Here is a 21,345-nt window from a genome sequence, read left to right on the forward strand (position 1 = left end):
TTAATGCTAAGCCTTCACTGGCTTCAGTGGGATTCCTCTGTCCCTTAGGTAAGCTTGCACATGATGCCTGCAGGACTGGGAGCTTATGATTACAAGAGCTGTGACAAGGGGGGATGAGAACAGAAACTGAGACAGGAATTTAACAATTCATTGCATCCATCTTGCTGGAGGAAATCAATGTCTTTACCTCCTACTGAATGTTAAAAAGAAACAAAGATGCTTAAGCACAAAGTATATATTTATACCAAATAAAACAACTGAAAAAGTATTACATAAAGAAAAATAATGTAACAGAACGTACTTAGGTACCTAACTTACAGTCATGCTCATATCTAAAAAGTAACATTGGTAACTAATATATGTAATTTTTGACAAGGGTGCATTTAAGAGTTCTCTAACATACAACATTCTAAATGTGTAGAGTATTTTTTTTCCAAGATACAGAAAAACAAATTATTTTACACAGGCACACCTGTTAATTTGAATAAAAAAACATGCTCATAAGTGAAAAAAGGTCACTTTAGTACTAATTTACCAGATGTGAGAGAGCTATGTAGTGTTAATCACGTTGAAATCGTCTCTTCTCCTTTTGCATTGGTGAGCGCCAACACTGAATGGTACAATATTTGATCCACGTGGTTTACTGACACTGCAACCTGTTTCAAAGCAGTAGCCCTGCCCAGGTGTTGAACAGCACAGCACAGTGCAGTACAGCCCCATCCGTCTGCTTGTAGTGTATTTATACCTAGAAGCTATTACAATTATTACAATGATTTGTTTCAATATATACATCAGTATAAAATACTACCCCAAAACACTTTCGCGTCTCAAACAATTTAAACCACTTCATCAAACAATGCGTTTGCGGAATAACAAAAATGAACCCAATTAGTGTTGATTGCCAACAGTACAGCATGCCTGCAGTACGTGTCCTAATAAACGGGAGAACGGAAATGTCTGACAATCAATTAAAATAAGAATCACACAACAGGATTGGTGTTAGAACAGTTCAAGGATTCCCAGTCTGTCAGTATCTAGCCCAAGCAGCGCTACCCAAACACAGCATAAGCCATTTAGTGTTTTCACAACAAGAAGAAAATATTCAAATATTAAAGCTGCGACAAACACACAAAAGCAAGGAAAGAACATTTGTTCTGTACACATCCGCCAAGGTTGCACCAAGGTACAGTGTGCTGGGAGTTTGCACCCAGTGCACTGTGTGTGCTGAGATACCTGGACACAACTGTGGAAGACAACTGAAATGGAAACAGCTCTCAGTTTCCTTGCTGTTGTGGTTTCCTGTTATACCATTCAAGTTATAGCAGCTTCGCATAATTTGTTTTCCTGAAGGGAAGAAGAGAGAAAAGTTCTTAAGGAAATTTTTAAAATGCTACTAAAATCCATCACTTGGATACAATTTACTGCTTTAGGAGCTACCGTGTCATTGCACAATACAGGTGCGGCCCATCAACCGCTGAACTGCCGGTGCAGCAGAACGCATTGGCCATCGTGCTTTGAAAACTGGCATTTTAAATCCTGCCAGCATCCCTTAATAAGGCAGAAACAAGTCTGCGGGTTTCAAATACTACCATCCTCATGTAAGGTAGTAAACGTGCATTTTTAGTGGCAAAATTCAAATCTCTGCCTCTGCTGCTTCAGTTCTTAAAACAAGACTTTTGTCAGAGCTTTCGTTCTTTTATAACATCCCGAAGCACGTTTATTTCTGAAGCATAAAAATGACAGTGATCATACAGGTTATTTGTTTTGCTAATCCATTCCTAACACGGAAAGGTAACCAGTTTCTTTAACAACAAAATAAAAAGCCATTAAAATCTCCCTCTGGGAGAAGTCCCCGCTAGCTGGGATTTTTCTGAAAACTGGGTTTCATGCTTGCAGCATCTTTACAGTCATGTTAAACACCCTTGAAAATAAAGGCTTACGTTGCGAATAGTGATGCGCCCTTAATTGCAGAGGTGCTAACTGCTGACTCGATCTTTCATTAGAAAAAAAAAACCAAACAACCAAACCCCCAGAAAATGTCATAGCTTATACTGAAAGTTTGATTCATGCTCATTTTGTTCATTTAAAAATACTCTTTGGAAACTGTCAACTCCTGCAGACAACTTAGTGATACATCTTTTCCTGTTAAAATAAAGGTAACTCATATTCACCTCTACCCAATGCTAAGCTCTACTGCTAATATACACTTCATTACTTGCTCACGTCACCATCTAACACGTATCTTTACAGACTTCTACGTCGTGCCCAGGGCTTATTTTTCACCAAACGGAATTTGACAACTATTACACTTCGGAGTTTTTACTGAGGATTCTTGTGTTATTTTTTTTGGTCTTCTAGCCTTTTCATTGCAGCTTACAGTGATGTTCATAGTTCAGACCATTTTCCCACACTAACTCAGGAGAAAATCTTCAGAAGGTTTTTTCCCCTTAAAGAATCTAAACTCATTCAGATACAAAACTGAAAACCAGAGGTGAGCTTGGACGCATCTCGGTCACTGTAAAATTGTTTCTGCTACTTCAAAATGCGTTTTAAAATCGTAAATAGCGCACTTAGCTTCTAATTCAATATCTTGCAAAGAAACATGAAAAATAAGCCACTGGTCATGGATCCTAAGGATTACATTCAAAGCTAGCCTTTAAAAAAAATAGAAAAGTTACGGGCAAAACATACTGTTTTATGTACTCACTAGCTTATTGCGCTACAATAGGCATGGTTTAGGTATAAAAAAAAAAGCAGACAATTCAGATTTAAATAAGACTATGTGAAATCAGAAAAAAAAAAAAACCCTTAGATTTCACTATTTAAAAAAAGAACACCTAGAATTACTTCCCATCCTATAGCTACAGTTAAATCAACTAACAAAAATAATCAAACTATTTTTGACAAACAAGAGTTAGGCTAGAATAAGTGGCAACAATCAAAGTTCATATATGTTTCTATGTAAAAGGACTCATGATTTACTATAACATAAAATATGAACAAGAGCACTTCATGGCTAATGAAGGAGCTACTAGTGGAAACACCTAATGCCAGTTTTCAGCCCTCCTTTAGGTCGTATCTCCAAATCAGTATTGACTTCATTTGACCAGATACATCATTTTCGGCTTGTCACTCCAGTATGTCACGTTTTACCACTTTCCACAGGCAGCAGGAGACAACTAGCTGAGCAAACTACAAGCAGTGACATGCAGAAATTTACTCTCAAATCTGAGTACTTAGATAAAAATGATATGCAAGCGCACACTAGGACAAAAGGAATGGCATTCGTCATTCAAATAGGCTCATCGTTCCCTCCCCCACCCCCCAACAGTAGTTGCAACAGCAATAGAAAAAGGTCAAGAAGATGTCTGTTCTTCAGAGTCAACTGTGGAAAAAAGTCAGCAATATATAACAGCAGCGATGGACAAGGAAGAGCAAAACGAAAGAATCTTGCTGAATATTTGTTCATTTACTTTTTCTGAACACAAGCCAAAGTGTGCCACACTGGCTTGCTCTGAACTTCAGATACAGATGTCCTATTCTCCTTAGATCCTTCACAGATTTAGAATTCAGTCTCCCTGAGGCCCCTATAACCAAGTAAGAAAACTCTCTTTATCTAGCTTGGTGGCTGCCAAGACAGATTCCATGTCATTTAAGATGTCAGAGCTCAAAGCCTCTTGCAGACTTGGCATCAGTTCTTCTCCTTCTATATTCATCCCATCTCCTTCCAGTGTCCCAAGGTCCACATTTGTCCCTGGAATGGCTTCAAGGTAGTCTGGGAATCGGTTCTGATGGGACGGTATGTTACTTTGGCTGATACTGTCACCTAGTTATAACAAAAAGCAAGATGGATGTTCAATTTACTGGAAGTACCAAACCCACAATTAATCACAACTGGTTAAAGGTTAATCCTGGATCCTTTGCATCACTCAAAAACTGTGATTCATAGAAATTCATCACAAAAACTAAAGATGACTTGGCTACATGCAGATGTACGAAGAACTTGCCTTTGTTTCAAACTTTTCATGTCTTAACCTGAATCTTTACAGATCTTTGATCTTTTAGCATGTTTTAGTTTTTATGCATAAAAGACAATAACAAGTCAAATATAATTTGGGAGCAACATTAGCAATACTGATTAAGCATACTTATATAATAATAGTATAGTAATACTGAGTAAGTTCTTAGCTTAGAACTTTTGCTTTCTTAAGAAAGCAAATGGGTATTCAAATTCCATATAGCTGCAGGAATTATTCCCTTTATGAGCCTTCCAGTAGAATTTATTACAAGGATGTTTTTCACAAATTTAACTATAATAGTTCTGCAATAGAAATAGAAGGAGGTAGTACAAACATAACCCCCCCCCCCCCCCCAAAAAACATTGGAGCTTTTCAGAATCACTTGTTTTCACTGCAAAGGGGCTGAGCATTTGATACCAGCACGACTGAAAAGGGTGTATTAAGGAGAACAAACCTGTATCCATCTCATCAACACTGTTCAGGAAGTCATCGGGGGTTCTGGGTACACTGTAACTGCTCATGCTAAGTCCGCTATCTGTGCTTTCATCTCTGGAGTGATATGTTCCACTGTAACAGAAAAAATGCAACAAAAATGAGGGTAGAGCATCGGAGAAACTAAAATAGTTGCACACCCCAGTGCAGGGGTTTTGATAACGTGGCTGTCACAAGAAATGCTCCGTTCTAATTAAAAGCTGAAGTCTGTGTGAGACACCAGTTTTTCATTTTACACTGACCTTTCCCAATGAAAACCACAGCACTGAGGTTCAATTTAACTCAGTAAGAACATACCTAAGCAGCTTTAAGAAACAGCCTATCGATGTTCCACACTGTTTTAAACTTTTCACACCCACCCACAGCTAAAAACCATTCGAAGCATATCACAGTCCTTAACCATTACAGAGCTAATAATGGTGTACATTTCACACTTCAGTAAGGATTAGGAGCATTCTAACTACTAATGTCCCCTTGTTTAATCAGCCACCAAAGTGCATTTTTAGGTCAGTGCTGTTATAAATAGGAGCTACAGTTGGAACTCTTTTAGCAATTCTTCAGTTGCTTCCCGCTGTTGCATTACTACCAGTTCAGTCGTACATGTCATGGCAAGAGGGCCCTGATATAAATCAAATCCTGTACAGAAGCCATTCTGTAAACAAATCCTGTTCAGAATGATCTTGCTGACAGAACAGTTAGCAAGATGGCACAGGGCCTTACGTATATTAGTTTTCTCGCTGCCATCTTACTACCAGTGGAGCAGACAAGACCAAGGGAGCTGCAATGGAAATTTGGGATGGGACTGGGAAGAACAGGCCAATCAGATGACCTACAATCAGCTGGGGGGATCCAGTTTACAGTTGACTTTCTTATAAGTCACATAAACTATTTCTTTGAAAGTAGAACAATAAGAAACGTTTATATACAACAGTGAAAATCATTATCCTGACTGGAATAATTATTTCCAGAAGCTGGAAGGAGCTGCTACTTGTTATACTTAGGCATACATCTGAAAATATTTTGCTGTAATAGCTGAAAGGATGCAAACAGCCCCACCAGTCAAAACGGTCACAAGCGGAAGCAGCTGTAGAACTACACCATTACCTCCCTCCTCTTCTGTCTACTAACAGCCAAGCTTCAACTGGAAATACTTTCTAAACTTGTATTTCTTCCACCTGTGGTAGCATTGCTGAGAATGCTTACAGATTTTCCACTGTGAATTCTAAGTGCAAATCAGTCTGATGTACAAGCTACACAATCAAGCTGTGCATTGTGTTGATTAGGATTTGGAGACATGCTAGTCTGTAGTGTATGCCTTGTCAAGTATGCAGAAGCAAAGAGAAGATAGCTGAACAGCTGTTCAACATTGGATGCAAACAGAATACCATCAACCATGAATGTATATATTAGGTTTCACAAGATGGTCTTTGCCACACAAGAAGTAAAATCGGTGTTTCTATGTGAAGAGCAGAAGTATCACATCTGATAACAGTCATCACAAGAAGGCTATTTAAAACTTCTGTGAAAAATAATTCCTGGTTTACTCTGTGGGACAAAATACTAGAAATAGAACTGAGCCTGTGCTGAACTGAATCATTCTGGTTGAGAAGGCTTTTTGGCTGGTGCTGTCACACTTGGAATGTCCAGACCTCCTCTTTCTTCAAATCACTCCTCAATAAACATTTCCAGCAAGGATTTCTTCATTTAATGGTCACACCACCAGAAATTACTGCATGCAACTAAACTGCATTGCCCAAAATAGAATGGATGCTTCTTCAACAAATACTTATTAAAATATGTGTATACAGAAGAAGAAAGCCCAATTTAGGAGTGAAACAGAGAACTGCCAACACAACCAATATAAATTTAACAGTCAAAAACATATGCCAAATAGCAAATCAAAAGCCGAAATCATCTAACAAAGTCTAAATATTCTGCATTGCTGTAATATTTCACTTAAAAATGAAATATAGCATAAAGACGCTAAGTAAAGAAGACAGCAGGCAGAAGACTGACTACATAAATAAGAACATCACTGTGTATTCTCTCCATTGCCTCCCATGTAGAATTTTTTCTGACGTTCAATACATTAAGCAGAAAATATTCAGCTACTTGAATTTCTGGATCGTAAAGTTAGGAGGATTGTTTCACCAGGAACTTTACCTGCCCTATGAAGAGAAAGGAGCATTTCTGAATTTAAACATACGAAACATCAAAACTACTGCATTGTTGCATCTAGTTCAGGGCCATCGACCCACAAGTGTCCTTTAGAGAGTCCCTTTCCCTTATACATATCCCAGAATTAAACACAGTGATGTACACAGAATTACACAGAAGGGAACAATGTTTAAACTAAAATGTAAATTTAATCATCTGAGTTCAGATGAGATATGGATGTTTCAGTAAGGGCTACAAAAAACACAGCCAAGTTAAACATACCGCCAACGAGGCAAATGATAACTTCCAGTAAGTAGTCCTTGCTAATTATCAATCTGACAAAAACTAAAAATAACTGGAATTTGTCCTTTCTAGCTTCTTTCCTACTTGTCATTGAAGACAAATCATTTTATATTCCATATACACAGCAGAATAATGGACCAACTGCTTCAGTCCACTGATGGAATATTAGACGTATGGAGGAGTACAGTGGCAATCTAAAAACTAAAGATACAGAAAACAAGAGCAAGATGTGAGGATATTAGAATTAAGTAAGAATAACATTCAAAATATACCCAGGCTTCATGTATGATGACAACAGCCTTCCAGAAATTCAGACTAGTTTGTTACTGTAACATATCATGGTCATCTCCTATCTACAAGGATTTCTTCATTTGTTTGTCACACCATGGAAAATCACTGCCCGTGACTAAATCGTACTATTCAAAATGCAATTTTAGATAGATCAGTAGGTAGCCAGTTTTCAGATTTCTTGTGCTTTTTATTCCTCGGCATAGAGCCAGCACAGCTAAAGATCACACTAAATTCCACTATGAGTTCCATGGAAAACAATCCCTCCTTCTAACAAAATTACACTTTCTAACCAGATCCGTTTGTGTAGGAGGCAGGACAGAGCAGTTCAAGAGATGGACAGGACTCTTGGAAAAAGCAGAAAATGAGACAAGTGTAAAAGGAGCTCTCAGAATATCTGTAACTGGAAAAAGGTATTTCTTTAGGCATCAAAAACCTAGATTGGAGTGATAGGTAATGTTACATACTAGAAGAGAATTGCAACACAAACTTACAGAGCCTTTCAGTATCTAAGATTATGCCAATTTTTTAAGCTTGTCCAACTCCAAAACCACATTAATTTTAACATGATGTGAACTTCCTACCTTACAAGCAGATTTGAAATGCTACTGGTAGCACAAATATAAATAAAGTCTTGCATTGAAAGAATTTTGAATTTTATGTGAAATTTAGGTGAATATTATGGTTGTTTTTTGTTTTTTTTTATGTTTATAATAATGCACAAAGAGAAGGATGAGCATATTATACTTCGTGAGCACTACAGCAAACATCCTAAAGTAACACTAATATTTGAAGGCAACATAGGAAAGTACCAAAGGACTCTGTTGGAATATGCAATTTTTCTCTTTTATGGCAATGGATGCTGAGCTGTTATCAATTTAAACCACTGACAAAATATGGTTCAATGAAGCCCTACAAAACGAACAACTTAAGTTCAACTATTGATACTGACAAAGCATAGGCAGATTAATTAAAAATACAGGTGGTTCAGAGATAAGATTCTTTTGTCATTTTCATCTTTCCTTTCCAGCATGCAAAGTACAAAATTAGATGCAACTTATCACAAGCTGCAGCAGGTTCTCCAAAATTGTGATGATTAGTATGAAGCGTTTGTAAGCTGAAATTAGAACAGTATTTCCAAACAAACAAACATTCCTCAAGTCACAAGCATTAAGGAAAAAGTTATATAAAAACACTGGTCTATATTGTAAAATTATAATTCTTGACTTAAAAGGCCCACACTTCAAAATAATACAGCATCTAAAATGAAACATGCCACTATTTGCAGTCCTAACATTAACAGAGTAAAAATATTGCTAAATTAAATACCTGAAGTGATGGGGAGGGGTGAACAGAAAAACCTTAAAATGAACCTCAAGGTGTAGCCCTAAATGTGCCTCACAGTTCATTTGATCTCATAGCAAGCTATTCACAAATTCTTCTGAGTCAGTAATTTGAAATGACTGTTAGTCAACAGATTATGCAAAGGCAAACATGTTATGACTTTGAATAAAAAACCTTCCTACAAGTCTGAACAGACTACTTCCTCCCACAGGAGACAGCTTTTAATCCTCAACTTTTACTAGACTTGCCATTTAAGGAAAGATTCATTTACAGCTGTGGCTTTTGGCACAGACAGATGTTCAAAATAAACTATTACATGTTCCGAACAGAATTTGAAATCAATTTTTTTTCCCCTCCAGTAGCTACTCCTACAAACCTGTTAAGAAACGGATCAGAACTATTTGTAGTCATTGTTCTCAGTTCCTGAGACATTCCAGGAGATGATACGGGATTTTGAGATCCACCATCTTGCTCCATTGTTGGAAGCTGGCTACGGAGAGCCAATTCCTGAGGAGGAGGGAAAAAAGAAAAGATCTTGTTAGGCATTTGAAAGTGTTTTCCAGATACATAAACATATGACATTTCAGGATAACAGATGCTTTTAGTGTTTTCAGTTAAAAGATTTAAATGCAATTAAGTTTCTGAAGACAAAGCATTTTTACTGGCTTCATTGATAATGGAAGTTCAACAAGACATGCCCAGTACTACAAGGAATTCACTGTAAATATGTTTATGCACATAAATTTCTATGTGATCATACAAATCTTTTCTGATTTCAATTCAACAAAATTACTAAGAACAAAAAGAATTAACGCTACCCAACCCCAAACATATAACTGTTCTTTTTTGTGGAATACAAAATGTATTCTACATTTTCCCTTAATATCAAGTTACATGTTTTGTACTAGTTTTTCTAACACCAGTTGATCAGACCTTCACAGCAGAGTACAACCATACCATTAGTTTTTGGATGTGACGCACCCAGTTGCCTACCCCAAGTAAATATAGCCTTCTTTACCACTACTTAATTGGCTATTCCTCTAATAAATAATAATAACATTCCTCGTCCATGTTCTCAGATCATAAAATGGTAAGCACCTTTAATCCATTTCTGTAAGCTCATGCAGATGATTTTCATTTTCATAGAATCACAGAATCATTGGAGTTGAAAAAGACCTTTAAAGGCCACCTCGTCCAACTCCCCTGCACTTCACAGGGACACCCACAGCTCCCTCAGAACCCCATTCAGCCTGACCTGAAGTGTCTCCACAGATGGGGCACCCATCACCTCTCCGAGCGATGTGCGCCAGTGCCTCACTGCCTGTATCGTAAAAAACTTCCTTATATCCAATCTAAATCTTCCCTGTTCTAGTTTGAGACAATTTCCACTTGTCCTGTCATAACAGACCCTCCTAAGGAGTTTACCTTCTTTTTTTCTTAAAGCTCCCCTCTAGATACGGCAAGGCTTCTATTGGTCTCCCCAGAGCCTCCTACGCTCCAGGCTGAACTGCTCCAGCTCTCTTAGCTTGTCTTTGTAAGGGAAGTGTTCCATCCCTTGGATCATTTTTGCAGCCCTCCTATGGACGTGCTCCAACAGCTCCGTGTCTCTCCTGTACTGAGGACTCCACATCTGGACGCAGTACTCCAGGTGAGGCCTCATCAGCACAGAGCAGAGGGGCAGGATCACCTCCCTCACTCTGCTGGCCACACTTCTTTTAATACAGCCCAGGAGCTGGCTTTCTGGGCTGTGAGGGCAGGTTACTGGCTTATGCCAAGCTTCCCATCCACCAGTACTTTAAGTTCTTTTTGGCAGGGCTATACTCTATCCTTTCATCCAACAGCTTGTATTGATAGTAGGGGGTTGCTGCAACATTTTCTTACGTAATGAAACCAAGTGTATACACTACAGAGTTCTTAGTTTAAAACTAGGTTTACCTGCTTGAATCAGTTACATCAGACCTGATACAAAGAAGCTGATATGAAAAATTCTCTTTTGGAATGCTCCACAACTGGTGATCTGTGGAAGCTCTTTGATATCCTGAAAGAACTTGTGAACAGCAAAAACTCCTTATTCACACCAAAATCTTTATGCCTTCTTCCAGAGACATTTGATCTTGAAAACGTTACTTGCACTTTCCCTTCTCTGAGAAACTGCCTTAATAAAATGCAACTACTTTTAACTAAATCCATCATAGTACATTAGTGCTAATTTTGTCCTTATTTCAATAACAGCGCTGCTAGAAGTGCAAAACAATTGTTTGCATTAATGCTACTCATTGAGGAGGCAGAAATAGAGCTCCTCCCACTAGAGGGAATGTTATTCCATCATTCATTCAAGTAATACGCTTACGTCAGTCTGGAAGGGAAAGGCATTACCAAAAAAGCCAAGCAATTCAGAAACAAATACAGAATGGCTTTTTAGTAATTCCTTAAGATGAGTATAGTTTTCTACAAGCCCTCAAGAGTACATTGCGTCTTTTTTTCCTTATAGGTGCATGTAATGGAATCTAAACTCGTGTAGCCTGAAGAATGGTCCTTTCATTTCTTCTTCCTTTATAAAACCAATTTTCAATAAACAACCTTTTGCTTCCTGTAATTAAAAAAAATGTATGGTAGTGTACAAGTCTATCCCAGCTCCACATGGGGCAACGTGAACTCTAGGCTTTCAATTCATGTTTTAAAAATATATCCTTTATTTGAAACATTTAAAGTCTGAAGGCAAAAATAAAACTATGACAAAATTCTGGCTTAGATTTCTATAATTTGATCTCATTATATTTTCATAAGCAAGTTAAACTTTTTAAAAGTACCTCTGGGTAAATAAAAGCTTGGTGTAACTACCGTTAACACAAAATCTAAGATTTGGATATTACATAGAAGACCAAACCATCTGTCATCTCCATAAGGAAAGTAATTCAAAAAATAAGGCCACTATTGTGCAATTTGCTCCCCTTTCCCCTCCTTTTTTCCCCCATATTTGCATAGAGAGAGTTTTACATGGAATTGGAGGGTCACCTGCAGTCACTCTTCTGAGAGCACTTTTATTTTTATCATCTTTTATCACATGTGTATTTCACGTACCATACTCTTACTAAATTAAACACAGTAGGAGCTGGTCAATCTTAACACTGTTCAAATATAAAATCTTTCATGGGCTTCACTGAGGTGGAAGAGAGGTGTTAGGGGAATGAGAGGGCCACTGCACTTGGAGCTAACTATCAGTACCAGTTCTTCACTTTACGTATTTATATTCTTACTTGAGAGCCACAAAGTTAAAGCATGTGTAGAAAAGAAAAAGGGAAAGAAACAGATGAAGACAAATGAATTCAGCAATGAGGAGTCATGCAATTACAAAAAAGAGAAAACTTAAATCATTCAGTGTTGCAATCATGAAAAGCAGCAAAATTAATTCAAGAGGTGATAGTGATAGAGTGATAGTTAATTGCATTGTGTACACTTGGCATGAGACTCAATTCTATGTAATGCCTTCTGCATAAACACTCTGAACAAAAGCTTTTAAACAACACCTTTGCAAGTGTGGATAGGGCAGCATAAACTGGAATAAACATTTGTAAATAGAGTCTGGTTTCTTGTCTGGTTTCACAGTCGTGTGCTGTACCACTGGTATAAACCCTTCTCACTGTGTATCAGGCTATGCCTCCAAGTTCTGCACCTCCCCAAACGGTGTGTCCCCAGAGCACTGGGAAGACAAGCATGTGTCAGCTGGAGTCGGCAATTAGCCAGAGCTGGATGGCCGCCCTCTACCAATTTCTGTTTGCTCCTAGCAAAAGCTTCATCCCAGACTCTGGTTAAAGTGACTCATCTTCTACTAGCCCATTGCCTTAGTAGCCTTTTTAAAATGCAAAAATCTTCCTTATGACTCTCTTTCTCAGGAGCTTAATACCCTTGATGAAACTAAGACAGATCATTTTTCCCTTGTCAATCTAGGTCAGCTTCAGATACCATGGAAGGATGGCAAATGAGAGTCAAAACACTGGGATTCACTAAGAAACAAAACAAAAACATTTCAAATCTTAGTGGAAGTGGTGCACACACAAGTAAATCTTAAGTTGGAATAAAGATCATAGTATCATAGTTTCGTGCGGGTTGGAAGGGACCTTAGAGGTCATCGAGTCTAACCCCCAGGATTTGAGCCTCTGTGTAGCAGAGCGGCACTTCTACCACTTGCGCCACAGGGGGGATTCGAACTCCGGGCCCCAGTGTTGCAAGGTGGCATTCCTACCACTGCACCACCGGGGCACACAAGATACAAAACTTAAAGCAGTTAAATCAAATGTACCAACATTACTTCCCATCTGAATCTTGCTTTCAACTTTGCAATGTTTTCTAGGCCTAACAAGAACTGCACTCACTTCTGAATTCACTTCTTCCCTCTCCCCCCAAAAAGAAGCGCAAGTAAGCACCATAACACTAATCAAACGAAATTTAACAAATTTCTGTTACTATTCTGTCTTTTTTTCTAATATTTTACCTGGGAAAAAACCTTATTAAAACTTCCAGCTTCTCCAAGTTCATGCAAGCTGATTGCAGAATGCAGAATTGTTTGCTTACTAGAAAATGTCAGAAACATGACAGTCGCACAGCTTTATTTTTGCATAAGTGACTACAAATATTTCGTTGAAAAACAGTTTCCTATAAACACTTTCCTGAAACGTTATAAGTGTTCTTGACTAAGCTGGTGCAAGGTGTCAAACACCAGCAAAAATGGGAAACAAACAAACAAACGAACAAATTATCAGAAATTCAAACAGTGTTTCAAAAGCGGTTACTACTTAGCACTATAAGCGCTTATAATTTACACAGATAAAAGCAAATATAAAAGAAGTAAACAGTGAAAGACAGGCTAAATATCTGGCTTCTATGAACTGAGGAGTGTTCAGAATGTCCCTCTAAAGCTGATAAGAAATAAGCCTTGGGGTAACAGTACAGAGTCAGAGAGGAACTTCACAAAAGGACAAAATAATGGAGACAACAGAGAACACATTCCAGGCATACGGAACTACCAAGAAAACAGGACAGAGGTACTAGAAAGGTAAGTCACAAAGAAGGACCCTGCAGACTGCACAGAAACTGGGGCAGTTTCTGGTTCTAAGACAGAACTCTTCATTTGGAGCTGAAAAGAAGCAACAGGCAGAAAATATACAGAGAAACCTATCTCACAGGGGGGTGCATAGTAAGCTTATCTTATTAGATAATGCCTTCATATTACTGGCAGAAAAATAAGAAATCTCCCAGTCTTAGCACAAGGAAGTAGACTGTGTAAACATACAAGAGTAACACCTCTCTTTTTCCTGTATACTAGAAGGCAAGCACTGTATTACCTAGTTATGCATTCCATTTTATGTTTTATACAGAAGTTGACTAACATCTACTTCAAATGAGATGCTGACAGTTGAATGCTAAATGTAGGAAACTGAAAGGAGAACTACTGGAGGTGGAAAGAAAGTCATGTCATTCAGTCTCTTCACTGAGACAGATATGCATCCTTATTATAGTCACAGAGAAATCACAATGATGAGAATAAGCGGACAGACGGTTGGTGTTTTCAGATTCTATGGATAAGGCCATAGCCAAGAGTGCTTGCCTACATACAGTAAATATGGAAGTCAATTTTTGCTTTAAATTCCTTTGAATTTGATATTTTCAGAATAATAATGAAACATGTCCTCATTCAAACAAGAAGAGTCTTTTACAGGACTTAAGACAAAAGATGATGCTGAGCAATGGTTTAAACCTTCTGGAAGATCCTTCAATATTAAGGCCTTCACTTGTAACACTGAGTATCAGTATCACTACAGGATACTACACCATCATGGCACAATACCTAGCAAGGATGCAACATTTTCTTGCAACCAGAAAACTTAACCAAAGGCATCAACTTTGTATCCAAGTCAGGTGACAAAAACCTCAAGAAGCTTGGGCTACGTGTACAATATTAAACTAGATGACTTCTGTCATTCCTTTCTAGCGTATCTGATGCTATGATTAAGCTACGATGAAGAAAAGCTCAGAGATCTAGTTAATAGCTAAAATCCTTTCTCAGTGGCAAAACTGAAGGCAAAACTTCAGAACAAAAGGCAAACTTCAAGAATGGTGGTGTGAGACAGCTTAATTACTGAAGGAAGACTTCAACAGGCTCTAAATCAGGTTGAATATTCTGAGAACCTGGAGCACTGAACACTGAAAAGATTTTACTTTTACTTATTCCTTAAAAGAACATAAAAAATTTAGCAAATGTTTTTTGTAATGAAAGCAGAAATTTCCTTTAAGCTTCATGAATTTTATTCACAAAGGAATGTATCTGTAAACAAGAAAAATGTGACTGCATTATTCCTCGAAAGGTTTTCCAGATTCACTAGGTTGACTGTGATCCTATCAGATACACATTTTAGAAGTTCAATAACAGCAACACTACAGCAGACAACGTTTGATTCTACAGCATTAGGCGTAAAGAAAACAACTTCTAGAAACAGTTCTAATGGTTTTAAACTAAAAGAGGAGAAATTTAGGTTAGATATTAGGAAGAAATGTTTTACTCAGAGGGGGCAGTGAGGCCCTGGCACAGCTGCCCAGAGAGCTGTGGTGCCTGTCAGACCCGGAGGTGTTAAAGGCAAGGTTAGATGGGGCCCCGGGCAGCCTGATCTAATTGGTGGCAACTGTGCTCACAGCATCGGACTTAGAACTAGATCTTTAAGGTCCCGTCCAACCTAAGCCATTATATGACTCTCTAAACATCATCTTCCATAGGCAGCTGCTCATTACGTTATTAAAATGACTTACGAAAACCCATTTAGGTGATACAACATGAATGACTAGTATTACAAAACGTAAGTTGACACGGTTACATACTTTTCTACCCACCAGCGCACTCAAAACTGGCTTGGCTCATTATCAAGTGCAGAAAAAAACTGATCGCAGTCAGGTGAGTACAGATGGGAGCTTGCTATGAAGCAAGATTAAAGGTAACTGGAACTCTTACATTTACTGAAGTCCTTTCATTGGTTTCTGTCCCAAAGAAAATAGGCTGATCCATACACATTTTCAAATTATTGATAAGGTCCCTCGAGTTTTTATAGCTTTTTACTGCTTCAAGCCAGAATTACACTAAGTTTGAGAAATCCGATCTTTCTGAGTTAAGCATGAAACTGATTCCAAAAACTTCTATTTGCTGCGTATTACTAAGCTGGCAACAGGATGATGTTACTTTGAAAGAGGGAACAAAAATATTATAGGGTTTCCAGGCATACCAGGAAAGACAGAATACAGTTTTAGGACTCAGCAAGAAAAGCATCTTTCCTGAATGACCTAACTGTAGCAGAAGACAAGGTGTTTCAAACTGGTGTGGAGGAGCATGTGTCTCTGCTTATTTCCTGTTACACCAGCGACCTCTAAGCAATTTTTCATCTGCCTTCTATAACCAGATCCAATAGTGACTGATGGAAATGTTATATGATTAACGTTCAGTAAATGAATAGTTGGGTAATGATTACATATCAGGTAAAATGCTTCAGTTTTAGTGCTCTGATTATACTGTCAAAGATATTTTTCAGAACATCAGTACTGTCTCTGAAGTCTGAGTTTCTCATTTTGAAGATGATCTTCTCAGAAGAATCAGTGACGTATAAATTCTACAGTACGTTTAAGAATGCAACAGTACACCAGTACTCATAACTGCCAAATACAGAGTACTTCCTTTTATTCTGGGTTTCCCGTATAGTGCATAATGTTGTATTTCTTAAAAAGACCAAGTACAATATGAGCCAATATAAATATTGTCCTAAAAGCTAGTAGATTAAGAATAATGTTAGTCATAGCAGGCAATAAGCTGAATATATTCATAAATCCACCCTTTCAGGGATTCAGTTCACATTCAACTTCTGAAGTGCCCAAAAGAAGTCCACTTTCAACTGTTCATTGTGCTACATATTTTGACCATTTTCATTTGCTCTGAGCTTGGAAGGCTTTATAAAATTACTTTTTCCAATAGAGAAAATGCATCTGTGCAAGAGCTGGCTAAATCTCAAAGTGGAATAATTACATACTATATTGCCACAGCAATTACTTTATTAGTCTGATTTATTAAATGATTATTACACTGTACATGCTTAAAAATAATAAACTTTTAAAGTGACTTTTTATTAACAGATTTACAGACATCCTTATGATCACACCTGCTTACACAGATCAAGAACATTCATGTGAATAGAACTTAAAAGCCACAAACTACTACCTTAGAAATAATGAGGGGTTTGCTTTAAATACACTTCTTGATGACATCAGGACTGGAACAGCGGTATCTTCAAGAATGCTAAACAAGAACATTGCTTTCAATGCAGAAAACTGTGCAATGAATTCCCATTGCATTTAAATATTGATATCAAGTTGTGGTAATGCAGAACTCTTAAAAGATAATGTTAGGGTCATGATCAGAGAAATGGTTCAAAAATACGTATTGGCAGAGCATGTTTTTTTTCTTAGAATGCCCTTATGTAGCAAAGCTCCTCAGCTAGTCTAATCTAATGTTTTCATGTTTCTAATTATGCTGAAACATCAGTTAAGAGCCTACCTGATGTTTTGGAGAATTTGCTGTGCTGGGATTCCGCATTGCCTATGAGTAAAAATAAGATGGATAAAAATTACTTTAGCTGCAAGTTTTGCCTGTGCAGGCTGTCTTATAAACACCATCTTGTAGTATCAAGCCCCCAAGACAGGCCAGATGAGACAGGTTAAGGGAGTTTAGAAACTACAAAAATCATGAGACAGTGAAACAAAACTCACAGGTTTACCAAGGATGTGTATTTGACAGAAAAGCTGGATGCCCAGGGAGAACAACACGAAGGGAACTGTCTGTCACCTGGTTCAAAGTTAGTCAGATTCTCAATGACAACTGAGGCAAGAAGAAAATTAGAATGCCTACCTAGAAGCATGCTAGCACAGGGTAAGATGTTTGTTTGGTGGATTAATAGCAAAGCAGGAACAGCAGAGGCCCAGGTGCTTAAGCAGAGAAAGTCCTGACACCATCTTTGCAATGTACTCTTAGTTAGAGTATTACAAAAACTAACAGCTTTAAAGATGACCCATCTTATACCAAGAGATGTTGAAGAATCCTACAGTACAAGCCTTGACTATTCAAGATAATGGGAGCCAGATTCCAGGATAGAATGCTGCAGGTAAATAAGAAAGTGAAAAGCTGTCTTTGAGGTGAAGACATCATTCTCATCTGATACAAGACCCATCACCCAAAGTGAAAAGGGAACAGGGTAAGATTTTAAGAGCTTTTCCTCAAAGAGAAGATTAGTGCTTTCTTCAGTGTCAAAAAAGAAAACAAAACCAAAGAACATCCTAAGTATCTTGAAGAATGGCAGTAACCTTTTTTAAAACATACAGATGGAAAAATGGAAGCAGAAGTTTAAAGTGAAAAGGAAGCCAAGCCCAAACTCAAAATCCAGAGATGCCAATGTCCAGTGCTACACTTTGACATTCATTCTGACAATACTTAATATAGTCAAAAACACTAGAAGAAACAGTTTGCAGCCTAATTATGAAGTCTGAAATTCCTCATTATAAGAAAAACAGTGGTTCAAAATGCAGCATGAGTGATTGAGTTGTTCCACGCTCTCCTCCGCAGTTACACAGATGAGATTTTTAGCAACAAGGTGTCTCTTCAATGTTTCTTACAAAAACTTAACTGTAGAATCCAACAGTCCAACATGTTCTTCTGAAAGTGAAATACCTCCGTGTACTTAAAAGGGAGAACTAACACAACTGTGGGAACCAGCTTCTTTTTGCATGACTCAGAACTCAATGACTATGAGACATATTCTCAAGAGGATTCTCCAGTCAGATCAACAGTCCATGAGGCCATCCTAACAGCAAAGAAACTTGATCTCAGAAAGTTTTGTTAGAGAGGGGGGAATTAGGGAGGAAGGCAAAATCCTTCAGTGGGTTAAGTCAGATGCTTTCACTATCAGTCTGATACCACTAATAGAATGACTTCAAACCTTTTTAAATCTCAAAACGTTTTGCACAGTTATTAGTCTTTAAAAATCAGTGAAACAACTTAGCCAAAACGAAACAAAATATAACATACAAGAGAAATAGTAGGTGTCTAACCTGTGGCCTCACCTGCCGAAGCAGTTCTTGATGCTTCAGTCTCAGCCTTTCCTTCTCCATCTGTAGCTGCTGAAGTCTCATCTGTTGCTGCTGATTGGAGCTACTCCCACCCATGACCCCACCTTGGGGACTCTGAGGAGCCAGAGGGGGTGGCTGTTTCACTGGAGCACTTTGGCTGATTCGCTGATTCATGGCTATGGAACCAAAACAACAAATGTTTGAAAACAAAATGCAAACAAATACAAGGCAAGTACTATCCTTAGACAAGATACAGCTAGAAATTACAAGCCCTGACCATACAAGACTTGCAGTCACAATGATGTTCAGCATGAAACATATGCTCACATTTATTATTCCTGTGAAATCAATGCAACATTCTCATGTTTATGTGTAATTCTTGTTCTAAAAGCTCCTGAAAACAGACCTGAATGTGCATATTGGTGCAAAATGTCAAAGTGGTGGGAAAATTATTCAGTTTTAATTAGAATGTCTGCTTGCTTTTCCTGCCAATACATTATTTTCAATGTAGACACAAATAACACAAAAACACTTTTCTTGTTCACATGGAATCTTAGAATCATCCAATGCACAGAATGACAAAAGAGATCTCACTCAGACCCAGCAGCTGCCTCGGTTACAAGCTGCCACTATTTGCAATGGGGTGCGGGTCGCACAGCAACCATTTGCATCATTTTTGGAATCAGTTTTGAGTATTACAGACTCCATTTAGACTTCTAAGCAAATCTTGACGTGCAAAATCAGTGCTGGCACAAGAATGGTAGACAAATTACACAGACAACAATATTACAAGATTTAAACCTATTTTGTTTTCTAAAACGTTGCATCTGCTTGACAGACACGATGTTTCCTCTACAAGTTAAAATAAAATCATATGTTGTCTTAGTCTTCATCATAGAAAAAGGATCCCTGGAACATGAACAATTAAAGTTTCTTTCTTAAAATAGTTATCTCAGAGAATCTGCATCACCTTTTCTCTCAGAAGCCCTCCAGTCTCCACTTCCTTTTGAGTGTTCAACTTAAGGTACACAAGCATCTTTCGTACCAGGAAAGTCTAAAAATGTCTGTCTCACAGCAAAAATGGCTGTTGCTTCACTGCCTTGCTCCCCTCCCCTTGCCACAGCTCATCATTCCATTGAGAGGCATATTAAGAACAGAAGAGATGAGAAACACAGTCAATAGTTAGAGAGCCAGCTCTAGTCAAACCATTCCATGGTTCTCAGAGTCAACAGTCCTCAGTCAATTCAAAGGACAATGCATTGTTGAACTGCTTCAAGTAATTTGAAATAATATTTTATGTAGTTACTCAGGAAAGAGTTTTATACATATGATCACAAATGAAATAAAAACTTCCTGTAAAGGTAAGTAAACAGGCGAAGCAGAAACAGAAACTGTATCCAAGTGCAAATAGAAGAAAGAGTGAATCTCTAGCCTTTTTGTATTTAATTCCAACCTGCAAGTCTCATCCTGAGCTAGTGAAAAACAAAAGAATAAGGGGTAGTTAAAGATGTAGTGAATAGAGCTTAAAAGAAAACAGTCTGTCAGACATTTAGTACCTGAACTTCAGGAAGAAGTGACCAGACTCAGTCAACCCTATTTACTGTGTGAGCTATGGTCCCTAGGATAGCAAAAGATAGAGAAAGGACACCTTGTTTTTCTGCTGAACAGGTCACAGAAGGTCCATGTGGCCTGAGACACCAGAAACTGATAAATGAAAGTTTTGACAGCACCAAATGCTGCCCTGCAAAGACTGTGAGCAGCACACATAAGCTCCAGGAGCTCCATTGGACAACCTCTGCTGGACAACAGACAGCACTTAGGCTGCGTACATTTACCAACTTAAGGCAAAGTTGGAGCTAAAGAACACGATGCAAGACAGGAAGTCCAAGCAGCAGCTTTCGACAGGCTGAACATAACATCACTGGACCAGGAAATGCATCTTACTCTTCCTTCTTCCCTTTTTACTCAGAATCCTACACAGTCTAGAGCCAGGAGCATGGCTTTTGCTTTCTGTATCTTACTCTCTTACATCTTGAAAACAGGCAATGATAGGGGCTTGTAGGGGACAAATGTAAAGGGTCTTCCCCTGCTGTTACCTAATTCTGTAACTCTAACAGGACTCTGTGCTACACTTTTGAAGTTCCAGGACTCAAATCCTGCTATTAAACAAGATGGAAGGTCCATTACAGTTGAAAGGGGAACAAAGGTTATAAAATTAAAACCACCCACAAAATTACCTGGAAAAGGCAACCTAAGTCAAAAGCAAACTACTCAGCTTGTAAGAATTAAGTACCCAGAAGCTGAAGAATATCAATTTTCATTTGGTTTTAACCAAATGGCTCTTTTTATGATGTAGTCTCCAATCATATCATCCTGGTCCCAGAGTTCCTGCCTCATGCAGTTCACAGCCAAGCTGTGTCACAGGTAACCTCACACGCATTCAGCAGTTTCTAACTGTAACTAGGCATTCAGGTATAATGTTATTAACATCCCTTCAGCACATTAGATTTGCTTTTCCCACATGCAACATACCAACTATGCTTCCACAGGTGTCACTTCCACTAACACATAACTTCAGGAGTAATTTCCC

The 21,345-nt window shown here is 38.2% G+C and overlaps 1 protein-coding gene across 7 annotated transcripts in view; it reads right to left on the minus strand.

The window, feature by feature from the left end:
* Positions 1-220: 220 nt before the first annotated feature.
* The window catches only part of YAP1 (Yes1 associated transcriptional regulator), an 81,878-nt gene continuing 60,753 nt past the window's right edge, over positions 221-21,345 (minus strand). For 2 of the 7 annotated variants that reach the window (XM_015852258.3, XM_085556236.1), the window contains 5 exons: positions 18,738-18,931; positions 17,191-17,232; positions 8,980-9,110; positions 4,474-4,586; positions 221-3,826 (listed from right to left, as the gene is read on the minus strand). In XM_015852258.3, coding sequence (XP_015707744.1) covers positions 3,588-3,826; positions 4,474-4,586; positions 8,980-9,110; positions 17,191-17,232; positions 18,738-18,931 — 719 coding nt within the window. In that variant the 3' untranslated portion in view covers positions 221-3,587. The remainder of the gene's footprint in view (positions 3,827-4,473; positions 4,587-8,979; positions 9,111-17,190; positions 17,233-18,737; positions 18,932-21,345) is intronic. The other 5 variants (XM_015852261.3, XM_085508706.1, XM_015852260.3 and 2 more) reach the window with 3 other exon arrangements.

The sequence above is a fragment of the Coturnix japonica genome, chromosome 1, assembly GCF_054131305.1.
Source record: "Coturnix japonica strain WE chromosome 1, WE-NBRP24, whole genome shotgun sequence".
NCBI classification, from domain to species: Eukaryota; Metazoa; Chordata; class Aves; order Galliformes; family Phasianidae; genus Coturnix; species Coturnix japonica.